Consider the following 22919-nt stretch of genomic DNA (forward strand, 5'->3'; position numbering starts at 1 on the left):
AAGAAATTCAAAATGAATTACGGTTCCTGGTGTGAATGGGTCTTAGATCAGTAAAGCGCAGTGACGCTGCACAGGTGTTCTCACCGGTCTGATATTTGAAGGTGTATCCGGACAGACGGCCGTTCCTCTCGTGAGGTGGACCCCACTCCAGCGTCAGAGAGTCCAGATCTATAGCAGAAACCTTGAAGAAGGACGGCGTGCCTGGAACTGGAACACAAACACACAGCAACCCCCGTTAAATCTTTTCTAAATATAATATATTTTGTATTTAGAACATTATTTATGCCATTGTAAAGATCAATCAGATGCAGATTCTGTGCGGCACCTAGGAATGCAACGATGGTTTTTGTCTGATTTGACTTGATTGGTAACATCCCTTTAATGCCCTATTCTTATTACATGTATCAAACAAAAATTAAAATGTAAATGAATGGGGATATATGCATTTAAAAAGGCTAGAAAAGTTGCCTTCAAAAGGTCAATATGCCTCTGGAAATGGAAAAGTCTGTGTCTCTGCTGTCAGTTTTGATCGTGTCCTCTGTTGGGTGTTGTAGAAATGTTCACGCTGCTCTTACCTCCCTCGGGCGTCTCGAAGCGCTGCGGGACGCTGGAGGGACCTTCTCCTCGGCCGTTGAAGGCCGTCACACGCAGGCTGTAGACGCTGTAGGGCAGCAGGTCAGGCAGCATCCCGCTGGTTTTGTTGGGGCTGAAGATCTCAGTCCTCTGTTTGCCCTGATGAGAGTTGTGTCGGTGTAAACTACGCTCTCGACTGTAATGCACCTGCACACGAATAACAGTACAACCTCTGTTAAAAGCTTTTCTACCATCCTCAAACTCTCCAAATCCTCCCAGCATGCACTATTCTGAGTGTCATGAAAACTGAGATGGTTAGAATGTTTTTATTTGTCCATTTGTGTCTCCTAAAGAGTGTGACATTAGACTTAGTTGTATGTATTTTATTCTCATGTAAATTCTGTAAATGAAAAACTGAATTACAGCCACTCAATTACCACAAAGAACCACAATCATGATTATTTTGGTCAATACTGAGATTAACCGTGAGTATCTGAGATTAATCATTAATATCTGAGATTATCTGAGATTAACCGTGAGTATCTGAGATTAATCGTGAGTATCTGAGATTAATCGTGAGTATCTGAGATTAATCATTAATATCTGAGAGTATCTGAGATTAATCGTGAGTATCTGAGATTAACCGTGAGTATCAGATTAATCGCGAGTATCTGAGATTAATCGTGAGAATCTGAGATTAATTGTCAGTATCTGAGATTAATCATGAGTATCTGAGATTAACCATGAGTATCTGAGATTAATCGTGATAATCTGAGATTAAACGTGAGTATCTGAGATTAATCGTGATAATCTGAGATTAAACGTGAGTATCTGAGATTAATCGTGAGTATCTGATTTTGAGTATTAGCGGGTCACATGATGAAAGTAGAGCTGTACCTTATAGCCCTGCAGTCGTCCGCGCACAGATTCGAGTGAAACAGGGCTCCAGTGGACCTCTGCTAGCGTACTGTTCAGCACCAGGATCCGCACATTACCCGGAGCTGCTGATGGAACTGCACAGGTGCATTCTGGGATTAGCATCATTCCACTAGACAAGTGTATAAAGGTGTGTGAACTGCTGGAAGCATCACTCACAGTCCTCTCCGGAGTATCCAATCACAGCACTGGGTTTGGGTCCAGGACCATAATCGTTCAGTGCCTGAACCATCACCTCATACGGCACAAACGTGGGCGTCCCCGACACAACAAATTTAGAGACGTTAGCCACGCTGACTGACGTCCAGTCCTTCTCCATGTCCAGCTGACGCCACATGACCTTATACTGCAGGCCGGGACCGTTGGCCTGAAGAGGCGTCAGCGGCTGCCCAACACAAACATGAACGTCTTTACAAAATCACCAGCGATTTTTTACATTTTTCACTAAAATTTGATGGCCTACAGTACATTTTATTGTATGATTATTTGAATATGCAAAAACGGCAAAATAAAAATCAATGGCCCTACTTTTTTATCAACACTTGAATATAGGTAGGTTTCATAAAATTGAAAATTTTGAGAAAAAATATGGGACAATGGGGATTTGGGATTTTTCTTAATGATTTTTTTAAGGGACAAAAATGAATTTGGGGAAAAAATTAAATAAAAACAGATTTCATAGGGCCCTAATAAATGTATTTTCTTAAACTTTTGATAAAGTGCTATTAATTTACTAATTCACGATAAAAAAAAATATTTCAACAAAATTAATTTGAAACAAATACTGAATTTAGGAATAAAATAAAAAGGATTCATAGGGCTCTAATGAACATCATGGGTTAACACAGTTTACATAATCATTATATGAGGTGTTTATTAATATTCAGCATCTCACCTTCCACGTGATGACCAGATTATTGTGTTCGGTGCCGTGACCTTTGACCTCAGTGGGGTTCTCGTCAGGAGCTGTAGGTATTAGAGATGTGTTAGATGCGAGCGGATGAACACTAGTGTGAGTGTGAACACGCGTGTGCCATACCTGCAGGGCTGGTCCTGAACTGGCGTGAGGGCATGCTGGGATGGCTGAAGCCCACATCATTGAGCGCCAGCACTCTGAAGCTGTAGTGGACATATGGAGAGAGCTTCAGGTGAGCCGTGGTCTTGGTTCCAGGAACCTCCGTCAGATTGTGCCACACGCCGCTCTGGTGAAGAGCATCCTCATATTGGATCAGGAACTCTGACACAGAAAGAGCACAAGGTCATTCAGGAAGCATCCTTACACCCAACAGAAATGTAAAGATCTTTAAAAGCATGCAAACAGGTGTGTGTGTGTGTGTGTGTGTGTGTGTTTGTCTTACTCTTGATAGGGCTGTTGTGTTCATCTCCAGGTGTCCAGGTCAGCTGAACGCTTCTTGCTCCTGGATCCGTCAGCTCCAGATCGGTCGGCACTCCTGGCTGCTCTGTAGAGTTAAATACCACTAATAAATAATAATATAGTAATACATCTTATTTTTTTATATTGCTTTTGAGAACCAAAGGACACTTTACATGATACAAATAATATAATTATATAATCAAGACAACACAGGCAGTCAGACGGTGACCATATAACATACAAGACAATAACCGAAGTGAAAACAAATAAACAATCAATAAAACATAATGTGATTTAAAGGTCTGTAGTGAGGAGACAGCACAGATGTTTTCAGTCAGCTTATTACGAAGCTTAGCAGCTGAAATTCTCAGAAATTAATCTAAGAGTGCAGGCAGGAACATACGAAATTGTTAATTCTGTAAGATACGGAGGTCATAGATGGAAGGCTTAAAAACTAGGACAAGAGAGATAAGGAGCCAGTGCAGTGCTGAAGGACGGGAGTGATATGAGCTGATTTCATTTTCAATGTAGGACACAAGCAGCAGAGTTTTGAACTAGTTGCAGGCAATTAAGGGTTTTAGTGGGTTTGTACCAAAATGAAGTGTAGAATAGTTCAGAATCAAGGTTAAAGCATGGTTAACAGTTTCACCATTTTTGTGATTTCACAATATATTAAAACTTTTGCAGAGGTAGAAAAATAAGATTTAACAACAGTTGGCTGTGAGGTTCAAAACATAATTTGTAATCAAATAATACCCCAAGAATCCATACAAATAGGTGGAGAATTTACTGTAACTCCATCATTATGTGAATGAAGATGTAATTTTTGCAGGAGAACCATGGTTTGAGATCTCATAGGCAAGAAGTGATGGAAATTAAAACTGAAAGAAAGATATTAGAAACTGAATTGGGCTGTACAGTAGGATAGATCTGCGCATCATCTGCATAAATATGGAGGTTCAGACCATAAGGCTATAAGATCGGATCAAGAGGAAGCATAAAAATTAGAAACAGAAGTGGACCGAGAACTGAACCTTGAGGTACACCACGGGAAACAAGATCTGCTGATAACAGGTTGAAGAGAGAGAATACTGAATGGCAATCAGTATCAAAAGCTGCACTCAGATCAGAGGAGCAGAAGGATGAGGGCACCAGAATCAGAGGTCATTCACTACTCTTAAAAAGCTGTATCTGTACTGTGGAGAGGAAGAAAACCAGACTCAAATGGTTGGCAGATCAGGTTTGTCCAAATGAGACAAATGTGTCCCTTTTCTTATACTTCTAATAGACAAGGAGAGGTTGGAGATGGATCTTAAATTACTCGGGACTGTGTTATCAAGCACTGGGGTTATAGCAGCTATTTTTAGTCCAGTAGCAAGGGATCTGTTTGTTGTGTGGATGATAGATAAAAAAAGATAAGGCATAATGATTTCCACTGTATGTGTTGAAAGTGGATGAATCTTGAGTTGATCTAACATCGAAAAAATTACAGAACTTAATTGAAATATCAGGTATTCAATCTCAGATGTATTAGTGCGTATAAGCCCAAGCAGGGAGGTAGATAATTCTGGGGAAAGATAGGTAGATACTGTAAATTTACATTAGAAAACATGTCTGGAGTTTCTTTAGAGATAGTGGTTTGAAAAGTTTGTTGATCTCAGAGAAAGGATTCCTGGATTTACACTTTGCTATTTTAATGACAGCATGCAGTGCTAAGTGCTTTTGTCAACACAAACATGAATCAATTCATCAACTCGTGATCACATGATCAGACAAGTACATGCTGCGTGATGACATCATCAGCTTCATGTCTGCACATGCACAAATTAAAGCGCATTCACGTGATGAGTCATGCAAACTCTACAGACGCCTTTGTGAAGAAATCAACAGAACGACTCCAAAGTAAATCAGAAGACAGATCAATGTGATCACACAACAGCATGCTCCATGAACATCACCACACACAAGCCCAGGGCATTATGGGATGTGATGTGCTGTGTGTTTACCGTAGATCACTGTGGGAGTGGGCGGGGCCTCTGAGTGGGAGGGGTTAGAGGAGTGAGGAAGAGATGGGTTAATTTACAAACAATTACACACTTCTAGCTAAAATTATTCTAAAATGCACTATTCTGTCAGTTTATTTGATTTAATTATTTTCATTTTTATTCATACAGTTTTAAATTGTATTTATATTTTAGTTATTGATTACAATAGACTAATTGTTATTTAAATCACTGTTTTTATTATTTTATTCAATCACTGTATTATTTATTCATTTTTATTTATTAAAAAATATGAATTATTATTCATTTAGATAGTTTAATCTTGTTTTTAGTTGGATTTTCTGTTAATATTTTAAAATATTTTGTATAACATTTTTATCTGAAACATTTTATTATTTATTTTACTTTATTTCCTTGTTTTTCTATAATTTTTTTCACTATTTTTTATTTATTTGTATTGTTTTTTTTTATTTACTTATCATTTTATATTTATTTAAATACATTTTTATCTACTTGTTTAGTTAACTTTTCTTCTTCTTCTTCTTCTTCTTCTTCTTCTTCTTATTATTATTAGTAGTAGTATTATTATCATCATTATCATTATGTTATTATTATTATTATCTGTCAGTAAAATCCCTTGTATCTGAATGAATCCAGAGAGACACTGGATCTAGTCCTTGGTTAGCACACAAACACTCACCGACCACCGTGAGCTGAGCGCTGGCCGAGTCCTGGTCCAGCGTGGTGTTCATGATACACGTGTACGTCCCTGCATCGCTCTCTGTGACGTCTGTGATGGTGAGACGGTCCGAGTCCACTCTAAACCTGTGATCAGACACAACACCCTCAGACCGGCTCCTCACAGTACATTAGCTTCAGAGCTGCTTCATCAGCAGACACTCAAACTGATCCCGTGAAAGCTAATGACATCTAAAACCTGCCAGTGATCCTCATCTTTTCTACAACATCTACTCAAACTGTTACTCACCTAAACATTTTTAAAGACTAAAATATGAAACATTTCATTGCTCATTTCTGAAATGTACTATGATGACTTTAACCCATATATTACTGTATGTTCAGGGTCAGTTAAAAAATAAAACAAATAAAAACGAATTGGTAAATTTCTGCATTAGGCAGATGCCTTTATCCTTGAAATGAAATGTGCATATTTATTATCAGTTCATGCATGCTCAGTCTGCTGGAAATCAAACCCATAATCTCGCTGTTGTTAGCGCAGCACTCTACTTAAAGAAGCACACAGAAGTGCTTTTCCACACTTTTTCTGTTTAAAATGTTTTGAAAATATTAGAAAATGGTTTGGATACAAGCTATAATATTCAAAGGTGAAAGATCATCAGATTATGAGATGATCAGACAGTGTGTGGTTCTCAGACCTCTCATCGTCGGGCAGCTCTCGGTCGTCCTTCAGCCAGGTCATGGTGGGTACGAGGGACGGGTCGTGCTTGGCTTTACACTCGAACACCACGTCCCTGTTCCTCTGGACCACCTGGTACTCCGGCGGCCTCAGGATCCTCGTGGGCTCTAGAGAGAGACGCTACAGATGAGCAAACCTCAGCACATTCTCCTCCAGTCAAACCCTGATAACATCACACAAAGCATCGTGAGTCTCCATCACTCATCGGGTCTGATGATCCACCGATGGATCATTTCCTAGTGCTCTTAATATAGCACACTTCCTGTTGTGCTCTTCAGAGATGCACTTAAGTGCCATTTGAAAAGTGAAAAACATGCAAGCTAAGGCCTGGAGCCTCTAAACACAATGCATCATGGGATAGTGAAGCTATTAAGACCAATATCCATGTCTGTTCATTTTAAAAGTGCAGCATAAGCACATACTAAAACACTCACACAACTCACTATAGAAAGAATTATTTAGAGAGAGGTTTTCAGTCTTTAAGATGCCACGGACACCCAAATTTAATTATCCCCAACATAAAATTTAAAAGTCAGCTATATAAAAACGAAAAAATAAAAAAATAAAACTAAAATTATGCTGTGGATAAATTAATGTGTAAAATATTATTTGAAAAATGTATATTCTTACATTATTTATTGATATTTACTTTTTATCATTTATTGATTTATTTAAATCATCAATAATTATGTAATTATATAAATCAGTTTATTATTTATCTAAATAATATTTTATAATGTATTAAGCTATATAAGTTATATATTTAACATTCGTTTTAATAATTGTTTTAATTAGGCTAGTTTAATAATATTATATCATTTATTTATTACAAATCACTGTTTTTAAATATTTATTTTAATACTTTTTTATGATTTGTTCAAATCCTTTTATATCTATTTATTGTCCATTTTTATAATAGATTTATTCAAATGATTGTTTTTAATATTTAGTTATTCAATTTCTTATTTATTTAAATAGTTTTTATTTTTATTATTTTAGTTTAATTATTATAATTATTATTATTATTATTATCATATTATTAGTTTTTCTCTATTTCCCCCCAGTCTCAGAGGACAGTGATGTAGGGGCTCAGTGCTGAATCTCTCACCTTTGACCTCCAGGTAGACGTGGTTCTCGGAGATGCCGAGGTTGTTCCTGGCCACACAGGTGTATTTCCCGCTGTTTGAGGGTTGAGACATGTGGATCTCCAGCGCTCCGTTCTCATGGAACACATAAGCATTCCCCTCCAACATGCTGGAGCGACTGTCCTTAAACCTGGTCAAGACAATCCCATCATGCACTCTGGTTTTTATATGGACAGACTGATAACAACTGGCCTCAAATTTGCAGTACACAATTTCCACAGCCAAAACAAGTCATGAGAGACGGCCCACAATGCACTGCGGCAGAATCATGCCTGCAGTTCTCTAATGAAGGCCAATTAAAAAGAAAGGCTCCAGTAAACAGTCTCTCTCACACACACACACACACACCATGTGATGGTGGGGACGGGCGAGCCGAACACCACACACTCCAGCAGCGCCGGTTTGTTCCTAATGACCTGATAGATGATATTAGGCAGCGTCAGGACTCTGGGCGGCTCCGCTGGAACACAAACAACATCACATGATCATCACTCACACTTCCACTTTATATCTGTGACCCTGGAGCACAAAACCAGTCAGTTTTAAAACTGAGATTTATACATCATCTGAAAGCTGAAGATACAACTATTTGGAAATCTGTAATCTGAGGTTGCAAATAAATGTAGATATTGAGAAAATCATCTTTAAAGTTGTTCAAATGAAGTTCTTAGCAATGAATATTACTAATCAAACATTATATTTATTGCAAGAAATTGACAAAATATCTTCATGAACATGACCTTTACTTAATATCCTAATGATTTGTGTCATAAAAGAGAAATGTATAATTGTGACTACAAAAATAATTAAAATCAACATTTCTTTTCAGATGTAACAAATCAGAACTGGCATTTATGTGCTATGTGTTGTCATGAAAATAATGAATGCAGCAAACCTTAACAGTTCTAAACACTTCAGGCTTTATTTCTAATATACAGTCATTTTCTCTGGGATGAATCATTATTCTCCTGTGAACAGAAGTGTTTGTTTGGTATTTTCTCACCCAGGATGTTGACGAATGCGTTGGACAGTAAGTATCCGTACAGGTTGGAGGCGTTACACTGGTAGACAGCGCTGGAGCCCGTCTGGACCTCGGAGAATATGAGGGTGTCTTCTTCCACTCTCCTGCTGGGGTCTTTAGGAGCATCTGTCACCAACAGCACAGCGTCACACACACACACTGACACACTCACACACACACACACACACACACTGACACACACACACACACACACACACACCACACACAGTCACTGACCCTCAATGGGCAGCCCGTTCACCAGCCAGCGGATGCTGGGTTTGGGGTGTCCGGCGGCCCGGCACGTGATGATGCCCATCTCCTTTGGAGCCAGAACCAGATTCCTGGGAGCGCTGATCCAGTACGGAGCCGCTGCCAATACACACAACATCCTTTAGTGCTGAACAACATCACGCATGATCATCTATAACAGAAACTGATCAATGGTTTCATTCCTTTAAGAAATTAAAATGTAGCTACTTCTTATTTCTACTGAAAAAAAAGTAAATTTTGGTTAGTTTTGTTAAATGATGATATTTAAATATCGGTTGGTTTTTGTATAATTAAGGTATTTAAATATTGGTTAGTTTTGTTCTATTAAGGTATTTAAATTTGCTTATTTTTGTTTCTACTAAGATAAGACAATTTTGGTCAGTATTGTTCAATTAAGAGATTAAAAATATTAGTCTGTTTTTTTAAATTAAGATATTTTAATATCGGTTGGTTTTCTTCTATTAAATATTGATATATCAGTCATTTTTGTTTAATGTAGATATTTAAATATTGGTTGGATTGGTTTATATTGTATATATAAAATTAATATATTAGTAATTTCCCTGTTAAATTTAGGTATTTAAATATCGGTTAATTGTGTTCTTTTGAGAGAGTAAAATATTGGTTGGTTTGTTTTATTAAGAAATGTAAATATCAGTTTGTTCTATTCTTTTAAGGTATTTAGATATATATCTTATTTAAGATACTTAAATATCAGTTGGTCTTGCTAAATTATTTAAATATTGGCCAATATTGTTTTAGTGAGAGATTTAAATATCAGTCAGTTTTGTTACTTAAATATCGGTTGATTTAAAAAAAAAATAGTAATAGAAATATAAAATATGAATGTTCACAAGTAAATTAAAAGGAATTAAGAGAATGGTTGGTTTTGTGAGCAAGAGAGATACGACTGGTTGTCTTCAGTGAAAAATATGCCTGTATAAATGAGTCTGACGTGAGTTTAACATTCTCCAGGTTTTAATTAGCAGGAGTTTGAGCGATGATGTTGAGAAATACAGAACAGAGCTTTAATCTGAATAAGGACTGTGTGTTCACCGTTGACCGTGACTCTGATGCTGTGGTGAACCGAGCCGTGCCGGTTCTTGGCGAAGCAGCGATATTCTCCAGCGTCCGCCTCAGACACATCCATGATCCGGAGAGTCTTATTGAAGTTCAGGAAGGACGCTCGTCCGCTGGGAATCTCACCGTTACGTTTAACCCATGAGACCGCAGGAGTGGGACTGAACGGGAATATGAGGGACATTACAGTTCAACACAGAAACCCTGTTTTATCTGAAGCAAACAGAGATGAATCGCATTTCAGCAGTTCATGCTTTCCCTGGGAATCAAACCCACGTGCCACCATCTACTGTCTGAGATACGGGAATGTACAAAAATCATATTTCACAATCTTTTAAACCAAATCTGAACTCACAGGCCATCAGCGACGCACTCCATCTCTAGAACCTCTCCTCTCAGAACCATTTTAGAACTGACGGACTCACTGGGAACCATGAAGACAGGCGCTCGCTCTTCTGCGGGTTTATCTGAAACAAACACTCTCAGTGAGACCCTGCATCACACACACACACACACACACACACACTCACACACACACACACATACACACTCACACACACACACACACACACACACACTCACACAAAATCACTCACTCGCTCGCACGCACGCACGCTCACTCACTCACTCACTCACTCACACACACACGTACACACACACACACTCACACACTCACACACACACACACATACACACTCACACAAAATCACTCACCCGCTCGCACGCACGCACGCTCACTCACTCACTCACTCACTCACACACACACACACGCACACACACACGTGGGCTCCTGCTGCTGACACACTAGACAGTAGTTTATACTGTATTTAACAGTGCAGCATCACTATTTTACATTTCATGATGACGCCAGCTTTGGATTAACATAGAACTGTCGAATATTATTCTTTTTTTGTAATCATTCAGTAATTGTAACATTTGTTTTGTCTTTTAACCCTTGTTGTAATCAGCTCATTTTAACCCAAGTCCAAGATGTACTGATACTACAGTGTGATGAGAGCCATTTTTGAAAAGCTGAGCATTTTTGACCAGAAACACCTCATTAGAACAGCACAAGGGTTAACTGAATGCATAATTAACCACAAACCTGTATGTTTCTGCCATATCAGCATTACTTACACACTCGGCTTTGACTGAAAACAGCTTCATGATCAAAATAATGAAACAAACCTTTCTGTGAAGCTGCTTTTGAACAAATGTACAATAAAAGTGAAATGAACTGAATTAAAATGAAGAGAACTAATCAAGGTTTAGAAGAACTAGATGGAAAGCATCACAGGAATAACAGAAATCAGGAAGATGAAGAGACAGAGTTCAGAATGAAATTAATGATGATTAACGAACAGAGAGAGAGACAAACTTCCCAAATTCTGATATAAGATCACGGAGTCTCTAAAGGAGAGGATTCGATCGATTACAGATCGGAGATCGATTAGTCCAGGCTTTAATTAAAGATGTATTTGTGTGTGAATGAGGGAGTATGGGTGAGTTTAGGGTAAACCGGGCGTTGGTTAACTGGCAGGACGAGGGGTTGTTAAAGGAGGGTCACTAGGGGGCGCCATCACTCACCACTAAACAAATCAGTGTCATTCAAATAATCTGCCAGTGTGTCATTGAGTGAATCCACTGAAACACAACAAAACAACAGCACAAATCAAAGACATGCAGACAGAAGTGTCTCACAGCTGGGATTCAGGACTCAAAGAGCTCTCTGTCTCTCAGTGCATGAGCGTGATCAATCTCCACTCAATAGTGTTCATTCACAGCACTCACTGTCGAGCACACGGACGCTGATGGGCTGCTTCTGCTGGATGGTCTGGGTGTGCGGGAAGCGGGCGTAGCAGATGTAGTCGCTCCTGGAGTCCTCCGGCTGGACGTTGGAGAAGTAGAGATCTCCGTTCAGAGCCTGAGACACACGCCGGCTCTGTGGCAGACGCTGGAAATCTGTCAAACACACACAGACATCAGTGTGATCTGGAGAGAAAACACTCAACATCTGGAGACGGATTCACAAAATCCTTCTTAAGAATTAAGACATTGCTTAAGATCAATTCCACGGAGTCCGTAAGAATGTTCTCAAGTGCAATTCTTGAAATTTTTTAAATATATTATTAAACTAAAAATAAATATTAAACTATTTTCACCGTGACTTTGACTGGCGAATTGTGGAAAGTTTATTATGCTAACGTGCCTCGTGCACAGACATTAGGGCTAAAAGACAAAGACAAGAGACCAGATTCACACTGAAACATGCTGCTGGACTCATTCTGAAGAATAACATTCTTATCTGCTATTTTCTTAAATCTTGTACAAAAGCACAGCTTTGAGGTGTTCTTCATTGAGTTTATCAGCAAGTCTTTGTTGAGATCTGCAATACAATCATAGTCATTTTCTTAAAAATGTTTTCGAAATGTTCAAAAGAAAATATTAGAGAACCTCTTTTCAACAATTGCACTTAGGAAGATTCTTAAGAACTTCTTGGATTTTAAGTGCCAAAAGTTGGTAGGATAAGAAATGCTTTGATGCCTATGCTCAAAGAACAAAATTCAACAACGAGAGGAGATCACACATATTGGTAGAAAAGGTCTCACAAAAAGCACTTTATTAAGAGGTCAAACAGTAGTCAGTGCAAAGTGAAAAATGTTTTTGATTCACATTGTCATCAGTGTAATAACAGACAGTAGCACACCTGATTCTATATACAGAAATGTTTTTACCGTAATCTAATAAAGTTGACTAAAAACACACATGCATCAATAGCATAAAAGTGTGTACACTTACATAAACAAAACTATTATATCGCGAGATCCACTTTCCTGCAGAGTTTAGCTCCAACCCTAATCATTACAATTCTTAATTTTCAATTCTTTAAATTCTCAAGTTTTATATAGTATACTTATGAAGTCTTCAAGATTAGTTTTTATGCTATTGATGTATGTATAATGGATAAATGATGTATGAAGTTTCTTAAGATCTAATACAAAAGACTGTAATATTTTCATTATTGTTATGAAAGTCGCAATTAAGTGAAAATAGCGTCAGATTTCCTTCTGTATTGTAACGTGCACCTGAGTGTCACAGATTAATGAAAAAAGGGCGGGACGGTTCTGTTAATCTGTAGCTGATTGGATGTTGAGATGTGGGCGTGGCACTCTAGAAGGGGCGGGGTTTAGGAGGTTAAGAGTTTAGCACTAAATAATTGGAGAAGACACCACTGAAGATTCAGTTTAATTCAACATTAGGAGATGTATAAAACATGTAGAAAAGAAAGTGAATTTTGTAATTTTTGGCTTACTGTTGTCCATCCAGAATATGATGGGCGGCGGGAGTCCGGCGGGGGGGCGGCAGTGCAGAATTAAAGACTGTCCCTTCTGTGCGATGATTGGACTGATTCTCTCTTTAGACCACAGAGGAGACCCTGCAGAAACAGGATTGATCACATGACTCAACACAACTGTGAGGGTGAAGCTTAAAGGGACAGTTCATTCAATGTTAGGTTACTCATCCTCAGGCCATTCAGAGGGAAGGTGTGGTTTTCCTCAGTAGAACAGTGCAGATCATTTTTGGCAGAAAACATGGTCTTTGATTCTGTGTCTGATATTTTTTTAAAAACCTATTGACTTGCATTAAATGAATCACCAAAGACCAAGATTTCAGCTTAAAATCTTAATTGTGCTACTCAGGAAAAAAGTAAACTACATCTCAGATGGCCTGAGAGTGAGTAAATGACCTGTAAATGTTCATTTTTAGGTGAACTCTCCCTTTAAACCCCTTTTTTTTTCAGCCGTAGATGAGAAGTGTTGAGTGGAAAGTGTTGAGGAGAGAGATCTAAACACTGAGTGACTATGAGGATCCGTCTGCAGGATTGAGCCGCCGCATGCACCACAGTCAAACGTTGAGATTTACCTCCGAATATCAGATCTCTGAGGATGCTGAGAAAGTCTTGTGACACAGAACAGTGAGAGATAACAGGTTAAACAGAGGCGCTGAGAGTGTGAAGCGGTGCTGTGTGTGATGGGACGTACTGGACTGGCGGATGACGATGCTGTTGGACACAGCGGTCCCGAGCTCGTTGTGAGCGGAGCACTGATAGATGCCCTCGTACGCCTCGGACCGCTCTCCTCCACTGATGTCCATCACCAGCGTCCCGGAGCCAGGCCTCATCAGGACCTTAGGATCCTTATCGATGTCAAAATGCATCCCGTTCCTGGTCCACGAGAAGCTGAGGGCAAGAAGAACGTCAAATCATGACTTAACTTGGTCAGCTATAAAAATACTTAGTCCTCTTTGTCATGTTTTTCAGTCAGTGTTTAGTCGACAAAAGACTGGACATTTGTAGTCTTGTTTCAGTCAATAAAAATTGTAAATATAATATTTATATGCATATTTTACAATCAAATTTCATCATCATAAATATTGCTTTTTATTCACATTTAGTAATTCTGCATGATGGTTAAACTTTAAACAATTATATTTGTGATTACTGATCTGCATTGTTGTTTCATTGTTTCATTGTTAGAGAGTGTGAACTCACATGCATGGTATAGTTTACAGATTTATTTTATTCATCATATAAATTAACATAATTAAGATAATGCCTAATGGTAAAAAACTAAAGAAGCTTCTATCAAAAACTATTAATTCCTAATAAAAATGTAATCTGAAAAGCTTATAGAGGCTTGTTTTTAAAAATCTATAATGTGTTTGTTGTTTTGTTGATGGGCATAAAGAGAGGTTTGGGGAAAGTATTTTTTTAAGCTACATCTCTGTAATAACAGTGGTGTTTACCTCCGTCTCGTCTCAGGTGCGGACACAACAGCTGATCACAGTATAATGAATGAAATGAAGATCATTAATGACGAGCTCAGACAGGTTTCTCACCTGGGGTGCGGTTTCCCTTTGGCCTCGCAGTGGATGACGATGTTCTCGCGCGGATCTACGATGTAGTCCTTCGGTGACTGATGGGTGATTGTGGGAGGCTGAGGCACTGAGGGTCACATGACACGGGGAGTTCAGTTACAGCCAATCAGAGAGAGACACACAGACACACACACACACACACAGGATCCATCGACATGCAAAACATGATAACACTGCACATCAATCTACTGCAGCACATGCACTCAATGCTGTAATAACCATTCCATCAGATTTCCTCTACAAAAGAACTGAAGCAGCAGTCGTGCCGTACCAACAGCATGCAAACACTGCAATAAAACTATATCATATGCAAAGGAAATAACAAGCTCAGTTCACAGCAAGCAGCCTTCAGGACAGCAGGTGAGGAACTTACGCTCTTCCAGAAGTTTAGCTGAAGATGCCAAGAGAATCATGTCAGTACATCAGCAGCATCACATTAACACTATCTGCTGTTATCTCAGATAATATCACTCCCATAAACTGTCTCTGTTTTCTCTCACTCACACGAGTGAAGAGTACATGATGAAGATGAGGAGTGCACACTAGGATCTGAACAGACTAGTCGACTTCAACACTCTGCCATGATGCTTTAAGCTAGAAGTCAACTAGTCATCGTCCTATAGAGGGCGCAACAGGATAAGAAATCTTTGAAGGACTCTCACATTTACGCTCTGTTTCCTAACAGTTAAAATGACAAATAAATGTATGAGTTTGAATCTATTGGTTTACGAATTGGAAGTCACCACAGAATGTTCAACTTTGGGCGAATGCTTCCATGTCTATAATGTCTTCAATGTCAAATATATTGATTTACCCTGTTCTTGCAATTAAAATACACCTCTCTGTATCTTTTTCACCTTTTATTTAATTTGTCAGCTTATTTTATTTTCTGAGTCCCAGATATCTCCTCACCCTAGAGTGTATTATATATATGCTGTGTGTGTGTGTGTCTGTGTGTGTGTGTGTGTGTGGATACGTACGGTCCAGGGGAACTTCTAGCGCGCTGATCATGTGACCCAGGAGGAGCAGCAGAAGGGCCAGTGGGCCGTCCTTCGGCCTGTCCATCATGGCCTCGTGACCAATGAACCTCGTCTGGAGTGAGTTTAGCTCCGCCCTCAAGTGCGATCAGGACAGCAGCAGTTCACAGACACACACAACACTGACACACACACACACAGTTAGATTCATTTCACATATAAACAAACACTAGTAGTATTTTATGTAATTTTCTATAATACTATGATAGTGTGTCTCCAGATCAGTGGCTCTGAAGGTCTGGTTATTTACAGAATATGAGTCACTGATGTAATGTTTGCATCTGAGGAATGAATCCCTGTCATTCAGAGATCAATACACAGTCACACACAACTGTGATCGATATGAACATATTCAAATATTGTCCTCCGAACAAACCAGACATCAGCTTATTTATTCAGCTTTCAGATGATGTATAAATGTTAGGACTGGTTTTGTGTTCCAGGGTCACATTTACGAACACTGCCAATGCCTCAAAACACTGGACATTTTTAATACGAATGAAGTAATAACATTAAAGTATTGTCTGTGATGGCCAGTTATTCTCAAACATTTGTTCGTGTGTTCATCATCTCCTCACATCTGAAACAGCACAGCAGATCCATCATAACTCTGAGCTGTAAATGTGTTCATAATTACAGTCATATTAGCTCAGGTGCTCGTAATCACTGCCATAATCAACTCTGAGAACATGTGTTTTCCCTAGCAGTGTTTCCCACACGATCACAGGACTGATGTTCTCACACACACTCAGAACACACTCCACACATGACCTGCACAACACGCGTGTGAGTGTGTGAACACTGCTCTGTTGCATGAGCGAGTTGAACACACACTCCTCTCTCCAGTTAGTGTTGTTTATTGCTCTGATATGGTTCAGAAACAGTGGACGTCTGCTCCCGGTCTCTGTTACACAAACACAAAGACGTTCCCCATCAGCCCTCATTAGATTGTATAATTGCGGAGGCGGAATGCAAATGATGGCGGTGTTTATCATATGAATGGTGTGTGTATGAATCAGGCGGACGCTTGATGAAAACAGCAGCGCTGACCGAGTTCAGTGTTTGAGGAGCGTCTGGACAATCATTCAACAACATGTTCATGATCTCTGATCTCATCCAGCTAAACAAATACAACAATTTAAGATTTTATTTAAAATATAGTTTTTATTTTTCATCATTCATTCATTTTATTTTATTTTCTCCCTAATTACTAACACTAGTTAAAAACTATGATGTGCATGTTCAATTCTACCCGTATACTGAATATATACTCACATACTAACAGCTAATCTTAATGAAGATCAAATCTAGATCAGAGTCTTGTTTTCTGAGAAACATGTCAGTGAATCGAGAACTGAGTTCTGCTGGAGTCTGATGAATGAAGAACATGAAAACAGTTGATGAATGGGTTAAAGATGAAAACAGTTGATGAATGGGTTAAAGATACTCTTGTGTTTCTTGGCCTTCATCAAGGACACTTGCTTTTGTCTTCTGCTCATTTGTGCTGTTTTCCAGACGATGGAAAGCAAATGTTTGTTCAGCGCGTCTCTGAACCCTGAATCCATTAACATTCCCGTCTCTCACACACTCAGACTAACAAACAGCCACACAATCCACACAGATTCCTCTCTCTCATTGACAGACACACACACCATCATCTCTGGCAGCGCCTTACAGACACCAGGCCTTGTTAGCATGAGAACCGGAGCGCTGTAACACACACACACACACACACACACACACACACACAGATAATAATCAGATTTACCCATCATTGCAGACTCCAGTCTCAAAAACATAAAAAAACACCACTTTTGTTTTACATTTTCATATTAGTTAGTTTTAAATATTTTCGATATAATTTTAGAAATTGTCATTATTATTATTATTTTACAATATGCATTCAGTATAATTTATTTACATTTAATTTTTATATTTATTTTTTATAAAATTTTTATTAACATTTTAAATGAGTTTTTATTTTCAAATTTTAGTCATTTTAATTTTAGTTAAAAAAATAATTTTGTTGTGTTTTTTGTATTATTATTATTATTATTATTTCAGTTTTAGGTTTAATTTACTGAAATAAAATAAGTTTACATTTTCTTTTGGTTTTTCAATTAACTTCTTGCAAACTAGTAACAAAACTTCTTTATTTGATGGATTTATTTAACTATAGCTTTCATATGCTGATGATGATGAGGGCTGATTTGCATATGTAAACAGTTAAACTATGCAAACACTGTTTCTGTGATTCATCGGAATCAACTCCTTTGAACTCTGAACGACTCTCTGAATCAAACTCATTAACATGCGCAAGCTGTGGCTGATCAATCATTGGACGGTTGGGCCGTATCCATGACAACGAACCGCTTCCAGAAATCCATTTCCTGCTTTAGTCCTTCTGACCTTTTTAATAAGCAAAGAGGAAAACACGGCATTCATCCGCTCTGATTCTTCACCAGCATCAACTACAACAACAGAGAACTATTATACAGCGACAGCAGTCTAATCAGAAGCTAATTAACCACATGCTTTGATTATTTAATCAAAGCTGAATGTGCAGCATCTCAAACAGCAGCTTTAACAAGCTCGTACTCATCTAGAGAACAGCATTAGTACAAAATACACATTTCACACACTGGGACCATCTCAAATCATCGAGAAAGTGTTTAAACACGAAGAACGCTGAGAAAATGATGATCTACATCACTATTTCTGCATCGTTTTCTAGAATAAATAACAATGTTCTTAAATCAAAATATATTCACTGGAATTTTATATATATATATATATATATATATATATATATATAATTGTATGATTATTAAAAAAATATTTTGAATATTGTTCTAAAATATTTGTAAATATTTTTTTATTAAAATGTCATTAAAATGTATTAAAAAGCAACAAAAACTAATAAAAAAAAACAAATAAAATAATAAATTGCCCATAAAGTGACAACAAAAGCATAACCAAAATTAACATGAAAGCAATACAAAGTCAAAATATTATTGATAAGTGATACTAAAATAACTCTGATGTTGAGACATTTATTCCAGAAAACGAGAGAGAAAACCATGTTTGCAGTGCAGAATCAACTCCTCACAGTGTGTAAAGCAAAGTGTTCTGATGTGTGGGATGCTTTCCACACGGATCTGAGTGTCTGTGTGAACTGTGTGTGTCAGCAGAGCTGCTAATGTGTGTGATTGTGATGCTAATGTGAGCTGGTCTCTGATCAATAGCCCCGCTCAGATGTGCTGACCACCGCTGACCAATGCTTTCACTGCTATTGTTGCTGTAGAAGCTTCTATCGGTGCATTCACACACAACACACAGTCCTTTACCTCTGAAGATGAGGAGCTCAGAGTGTCATACGTGAATTAACTGCATCTGATTCAGTATCATACGTGAACTAACTGCATCTGATTCAGTATCATTCATGAACTAACTGCATATGATTCAGTATCATACGTGAACTAACTGCATCTGATTCAGTGTCATACATGACCTAACTGCATCTGATTCAGTTTGATTCAGTGTCATTCATGAACTAACTACATCTGATTCGGTGTCATTCATGAACTAACTGCATCTGATTCAGTATCATACGTGAATTAACTGCATCTGATTCAGTTTGATTCAGTGTCATACATGAACAAACTGCATCTGATTCAGTGTCATTCATGAACTAACTGCATCTGATTCAACTTGATTCAGTATCATACATGAACTAACTGTCATATGTGAACTAACTGCATCTGATTCAGTATCATTCATGAACTAACTGCATCTGATTCAGTGTCATTCATGAACTAACTGCATCTGATTCAGTGTCATACGTGAACTAACTGCATCTGATTCATTATCATTCATGAACTAACTGCATCTGATTCAGTGTCATATGTGAACTAACTGCATCTGATTCAGTATCATTCATGAACTAACTGCATCTGATTCAGTATCATTCATGAACTAACTGCATCTGACTCAGTATCATTCATTAACTAACTGCATCTGATTCAGTTTCATACGTGCGTGAACTAACTGCATCTGATTCAGTATCATTCATGAACTAACTGCATCTGATTCAGTGTCATACGTGAACTAACTGCATCTGATTCAGTATCATTCATGAACTAACTGCATCTGATTCAGTATCATTCAAGAAGTCACTGCATCTGATTCAGTGTCATACGTGAACTAACTGCATCTGATTCAGTATCATTCATGAACTAACTGCATCTGATTCAGTGTCATACGTGAACTAACTGCATCTGATTCAGTATCATTCATGAACTAACTTCATCTGATTCAGTGTCATATGTGAACTAACTGCATCTGATTCATCTTGATTCAGTATCATACATGAACTAACTCCATCTGATTCAGTATTATTCATGAACTAACTGCATCTGATTCAGCTTGAATCAGTATCATACGTGAACTAACAGCATCCGATTCAGTTTGATTCAGTGTCATACGTGAACTAACTGCATCTGATTCAGTGTCATACATGAACTAACTTCATCCGATTCAGCTTGATTCAGTATCATACGTGAACTAACTGCATCTGATTCAGTTTGATTCAGTGTCATACGTGAACTAACTGCATCTGATTCAGTATCATACATGAACGTACTATCATACATGAACTAACTGCATCTGATTCAGCTTGATTCAGTGTCATACATGAACTACATCTCATTCAGTGTCATACATGAACTAACTACATCTCATTCAGTGTCATACGTGAACTAACTGCATCTGATTCAGTGTCATACATGAACAAACTGCATCTGATTCAGTATTATTCATGAACTAACTGCATCTGATTCAGCATGAATCAGTATCATACGTGAACTAACAGCATCCGATTCAGTTTGATTCAGTGTCATACGTGAACTAACTGCATCTGATTCAGTGTCATACATGAACTAACTTCATCCGATTCAGCTTGATTCAGTATCATACGTGAACTAACTGCATCTGATTCAGTTTGATTCAGTGTCATACGTGAACTAGCTGCATCTGATTCAGTATCATACATGAACGTACTATCATACATGAACTAACTGCATCTGATTCAGCTTGATTCAGTGTCATACATGAACTAACTACATCTCATTCAGTGTCATACGTGAACTAACTGCATCTGATTCAGTGTCATACATGAACAAACTGCATCTGATTCAGTATTATTCATGAACTAACTGCATCTGATTCAGCTTGATTCAGTATCATACCTGAACTAACTATCATACGTGAACTAACTGCATCTGATTCAGTATCCTTCATGAACTAACTGCATCTGATTCAGTATCCTTCATGAACTAACTGCATCTGATTCAGTATCATTCATTAACTAACTGCATCTGATTCAGTGTCATACGTGAACTAACTGCATCTGATTCAGTATCATTCATGAACTAACTGCATCTGTTTCGGTGTCATACAAGAACTAACTGTATCTGATTCAGAGTCATACGTGAACTAACGGCATCTGATTCAGTATCATTCATGAACTAACTGCATCTGTTTCAGTGTCATACATGAACTAACTGCATCTGATTCAGCTTGATTCAGTATCATACATGAACTTACTATCATACATGAACTAACGGCAACTGATTCAGTATCATTCATGAACTAACTGCATCTGATTCAGTATCATTCATGAACTACCTGCATCTGATTCAGCTTGATTCAGTATCATACATGAACTTACTATCATACATGAACTAACTGCATCTGAATCAGCTTGATTCAGTATCATTCATGAACTAACTGCATCTGATTCAGTGTCATAAATTAACTAACTGCATCTGATTCAGTATCATTCATGAACTAACTGCTTCTGATTCAGCTTGATTCAGTATCATTCATGAACTAATTGCATCTGATTCAGTGTCAAACATGTTTAAACTGCATCTGATTCAGTATCATTCATGAGCTAACTGCATCTGATTCAGTTTAATTCAGTATCATACATGAACTTACTATCATACGTGAACTAACTGCATTTGATTCAGTATCATACGTGAACTAACTGCATCTGATTCAGCTTGATTCAGTATCATACGTGAACTAACTGCATCTGATTCAGTTTGATTCAGTGTCATACGTGAACTAACTGCATCTGATTCAGCTTGATCCAGTATCATACATGAACTAACTGCATCTGATTCAGTATCATTCATGAACTAACTGCATCTGGTTCAGCTTGATTCATTATCATACGTGAACTAACTGCATCTGATTCAGTATCATTCATGAACTAACTGCATCTGATTCAGCTTTATTCAGTATCATACGTGAACTAACTGCATCTGATTCAGCTTTATTCAGTATCATACGTGAACTAACTGCATCTGATTCAGTCTGATTCAGTGTCATACGTGAACTAACTGCATCTGATTCAGTGTCATACATGAACTAACTGCATCTGATTCAGCTTGATTCAGTGTCATACGTGAACTAACTGCATCTGATTCAGTGTCATACATGAACTAACTGCATCTGATTCAGCTTTATTCAGTATCATACGTGAACTAACTGCATCTGATTCAGTCTGATTCAGTGTCATACGTGAACTAACTGCATCTGATTCAGTGTCATACATGAACTAACTGCATCTGATTCAGCTTTATTCAGTACCATACGTGAACTAACTGCATCTGATTCAGTTTGATTCAGTGTCATACGTGAACTAACTGCATCTGATTCAGTGTCATACATGAACTAACTGCATCTGATTCAGCTTGATTCAGTATCATTCATGAACTAACTGCATCTGATTCAGTGTCATACATGAACAAACTGCATCTGATTTAGCTTGATTCAGTATCATATGTGAACTAACTGCATCTGATTCAGCTTTATTCAGTATCATTCATGAACTAACTGCATCTGATTCAGCTTGATTCAGTATCATACTTGAACTAACTGCATCTGATTCAGCTTGATTCAGTGTCATACGTGAACTAACTGCATCTGATTCAGTGTCATACATGAATTAACTGCATCTGATTCAGCTTTATTCAGTATCATACGTGAACTAACTGCATCTGATTCAGTCTGATTCAGTGTCATACGTGAACTAA

The 22919-nt window shown here is 38.0% G+C and overlaps 2 protein-coding genes across 14 annotated transcripts in view; one reads left to right on the forward strand and one right to left on the reverse strand.

Annotated features, from left to right (window-relative positions):
- The window catches only part of LOC113042956 (contactin-1a-like), a 551632-nt gene that overhangs the window by 406756 nt on the left and 121957 nt on the right, over positions 1 to 22919 (forward strand).
- LOC113042954 (neuronal cell adhesion molecule-like) overlaps positions 1 to 22919 on the reverse strand; it is a 61509-nt gene that overhangs the window by 8618 nt on the left and 29972 nt on the right. For 5 of the 13 annotated variants that reach the window (XM_026201982.1, XM_026201989.1, XM_026201981.1 and 2 more), the window contains exons 3-25: positions 15760 to 15938; positions 15153 to 15170; positions 14741 to 14846; positions 13885 to 14081; positions 13155 to 13277; positions 11633 to 11803; positions 11429 to 11485; positions 10197 to 10308; positions 9818 to 10002; positions 8729 to 8860; positions 8474 to 8617; positions 7819 to 7930; positions 7434 to 7600; positions 6285 to 6432; positions 5588 to 5712; positions 4891 to 4920; positions 2868 to 2969; positions 2549 to 2746; positions 2405 to 2475; positions 1669 to 1894; positions 1471 to 1586; positions 576 to 780; positions 85 to 207 (exon numbers count right to left, since the gene is read on the reverse strand). In XM_026201982.1, the coding sequence (XP_026057767.1) occupies positions 85 to 207; positions 576 to 780; positions 1471 to 1586; positions 1669 to 1894; positions 2405 to 2475; positions 2549 to 2746; positions 2868 to 2969; positions 4891 to 4920; positions 5588 to 5712; positions 6285 to 6432; positions 7434 to 7600; positions 7819 to 7930; positions 8474 to 8617; positions 8729 to 8860; positions 9818 to 10002; positions 10197 to 10308; positions 11429 to 11485; positions 11633 to 11803; positions 13155 to 13277; positions 13885 to 14081; positions 14741 to 14846; positions 15153 to 15170; positions 15760 to 15847 (2956 nt within the window). In that variant the 5' untranslated portion in view covers positions 15848 to 15938. The remainder of the gene's footprint in view (positions 1 to 84; positions 208 to 575; positions 781 to 1470; positions 1587 to 1668; positions 1895 to 2404; positions 2476 to 2548; positions 2747 to 2867; positions 2970 to 4890; positions 4921 to 5587; positions 5713 to 6284; positions 6433 to 7433; positions 7601 to 7818; positions 7931 to 8473; positions 8618 to 8728; positions 8861 to 9817; positions 10003 to 10196; positions 10309 to 11428; positions 11486 to 11632; positions 11804 to 13154; positions 13278 to 13884; positions 14082 to 14740; positions 14847 to 15152; positions 15171 to 15759; positions 15939 to 22919) is intronic. The other 8 variants (XM_026201987.1, XM_026201994.1, XM_026201984.1 and 5 more) reach the window with 5 other exon arrangements.

This window comes from Carassius auratus, chromosome 25 (assembly GCF_003368295.1).
Source record: "Carassius auratus strain Wakin chromosome 25, ASM336829v1, whole genome shotgun sequence".
Lineage (NCBI taxonomy): Eukaryota > Metazoa > Chordata > Actinopteri > Cypriniformes > Cyprinidae > Carassius > Carassius auratus.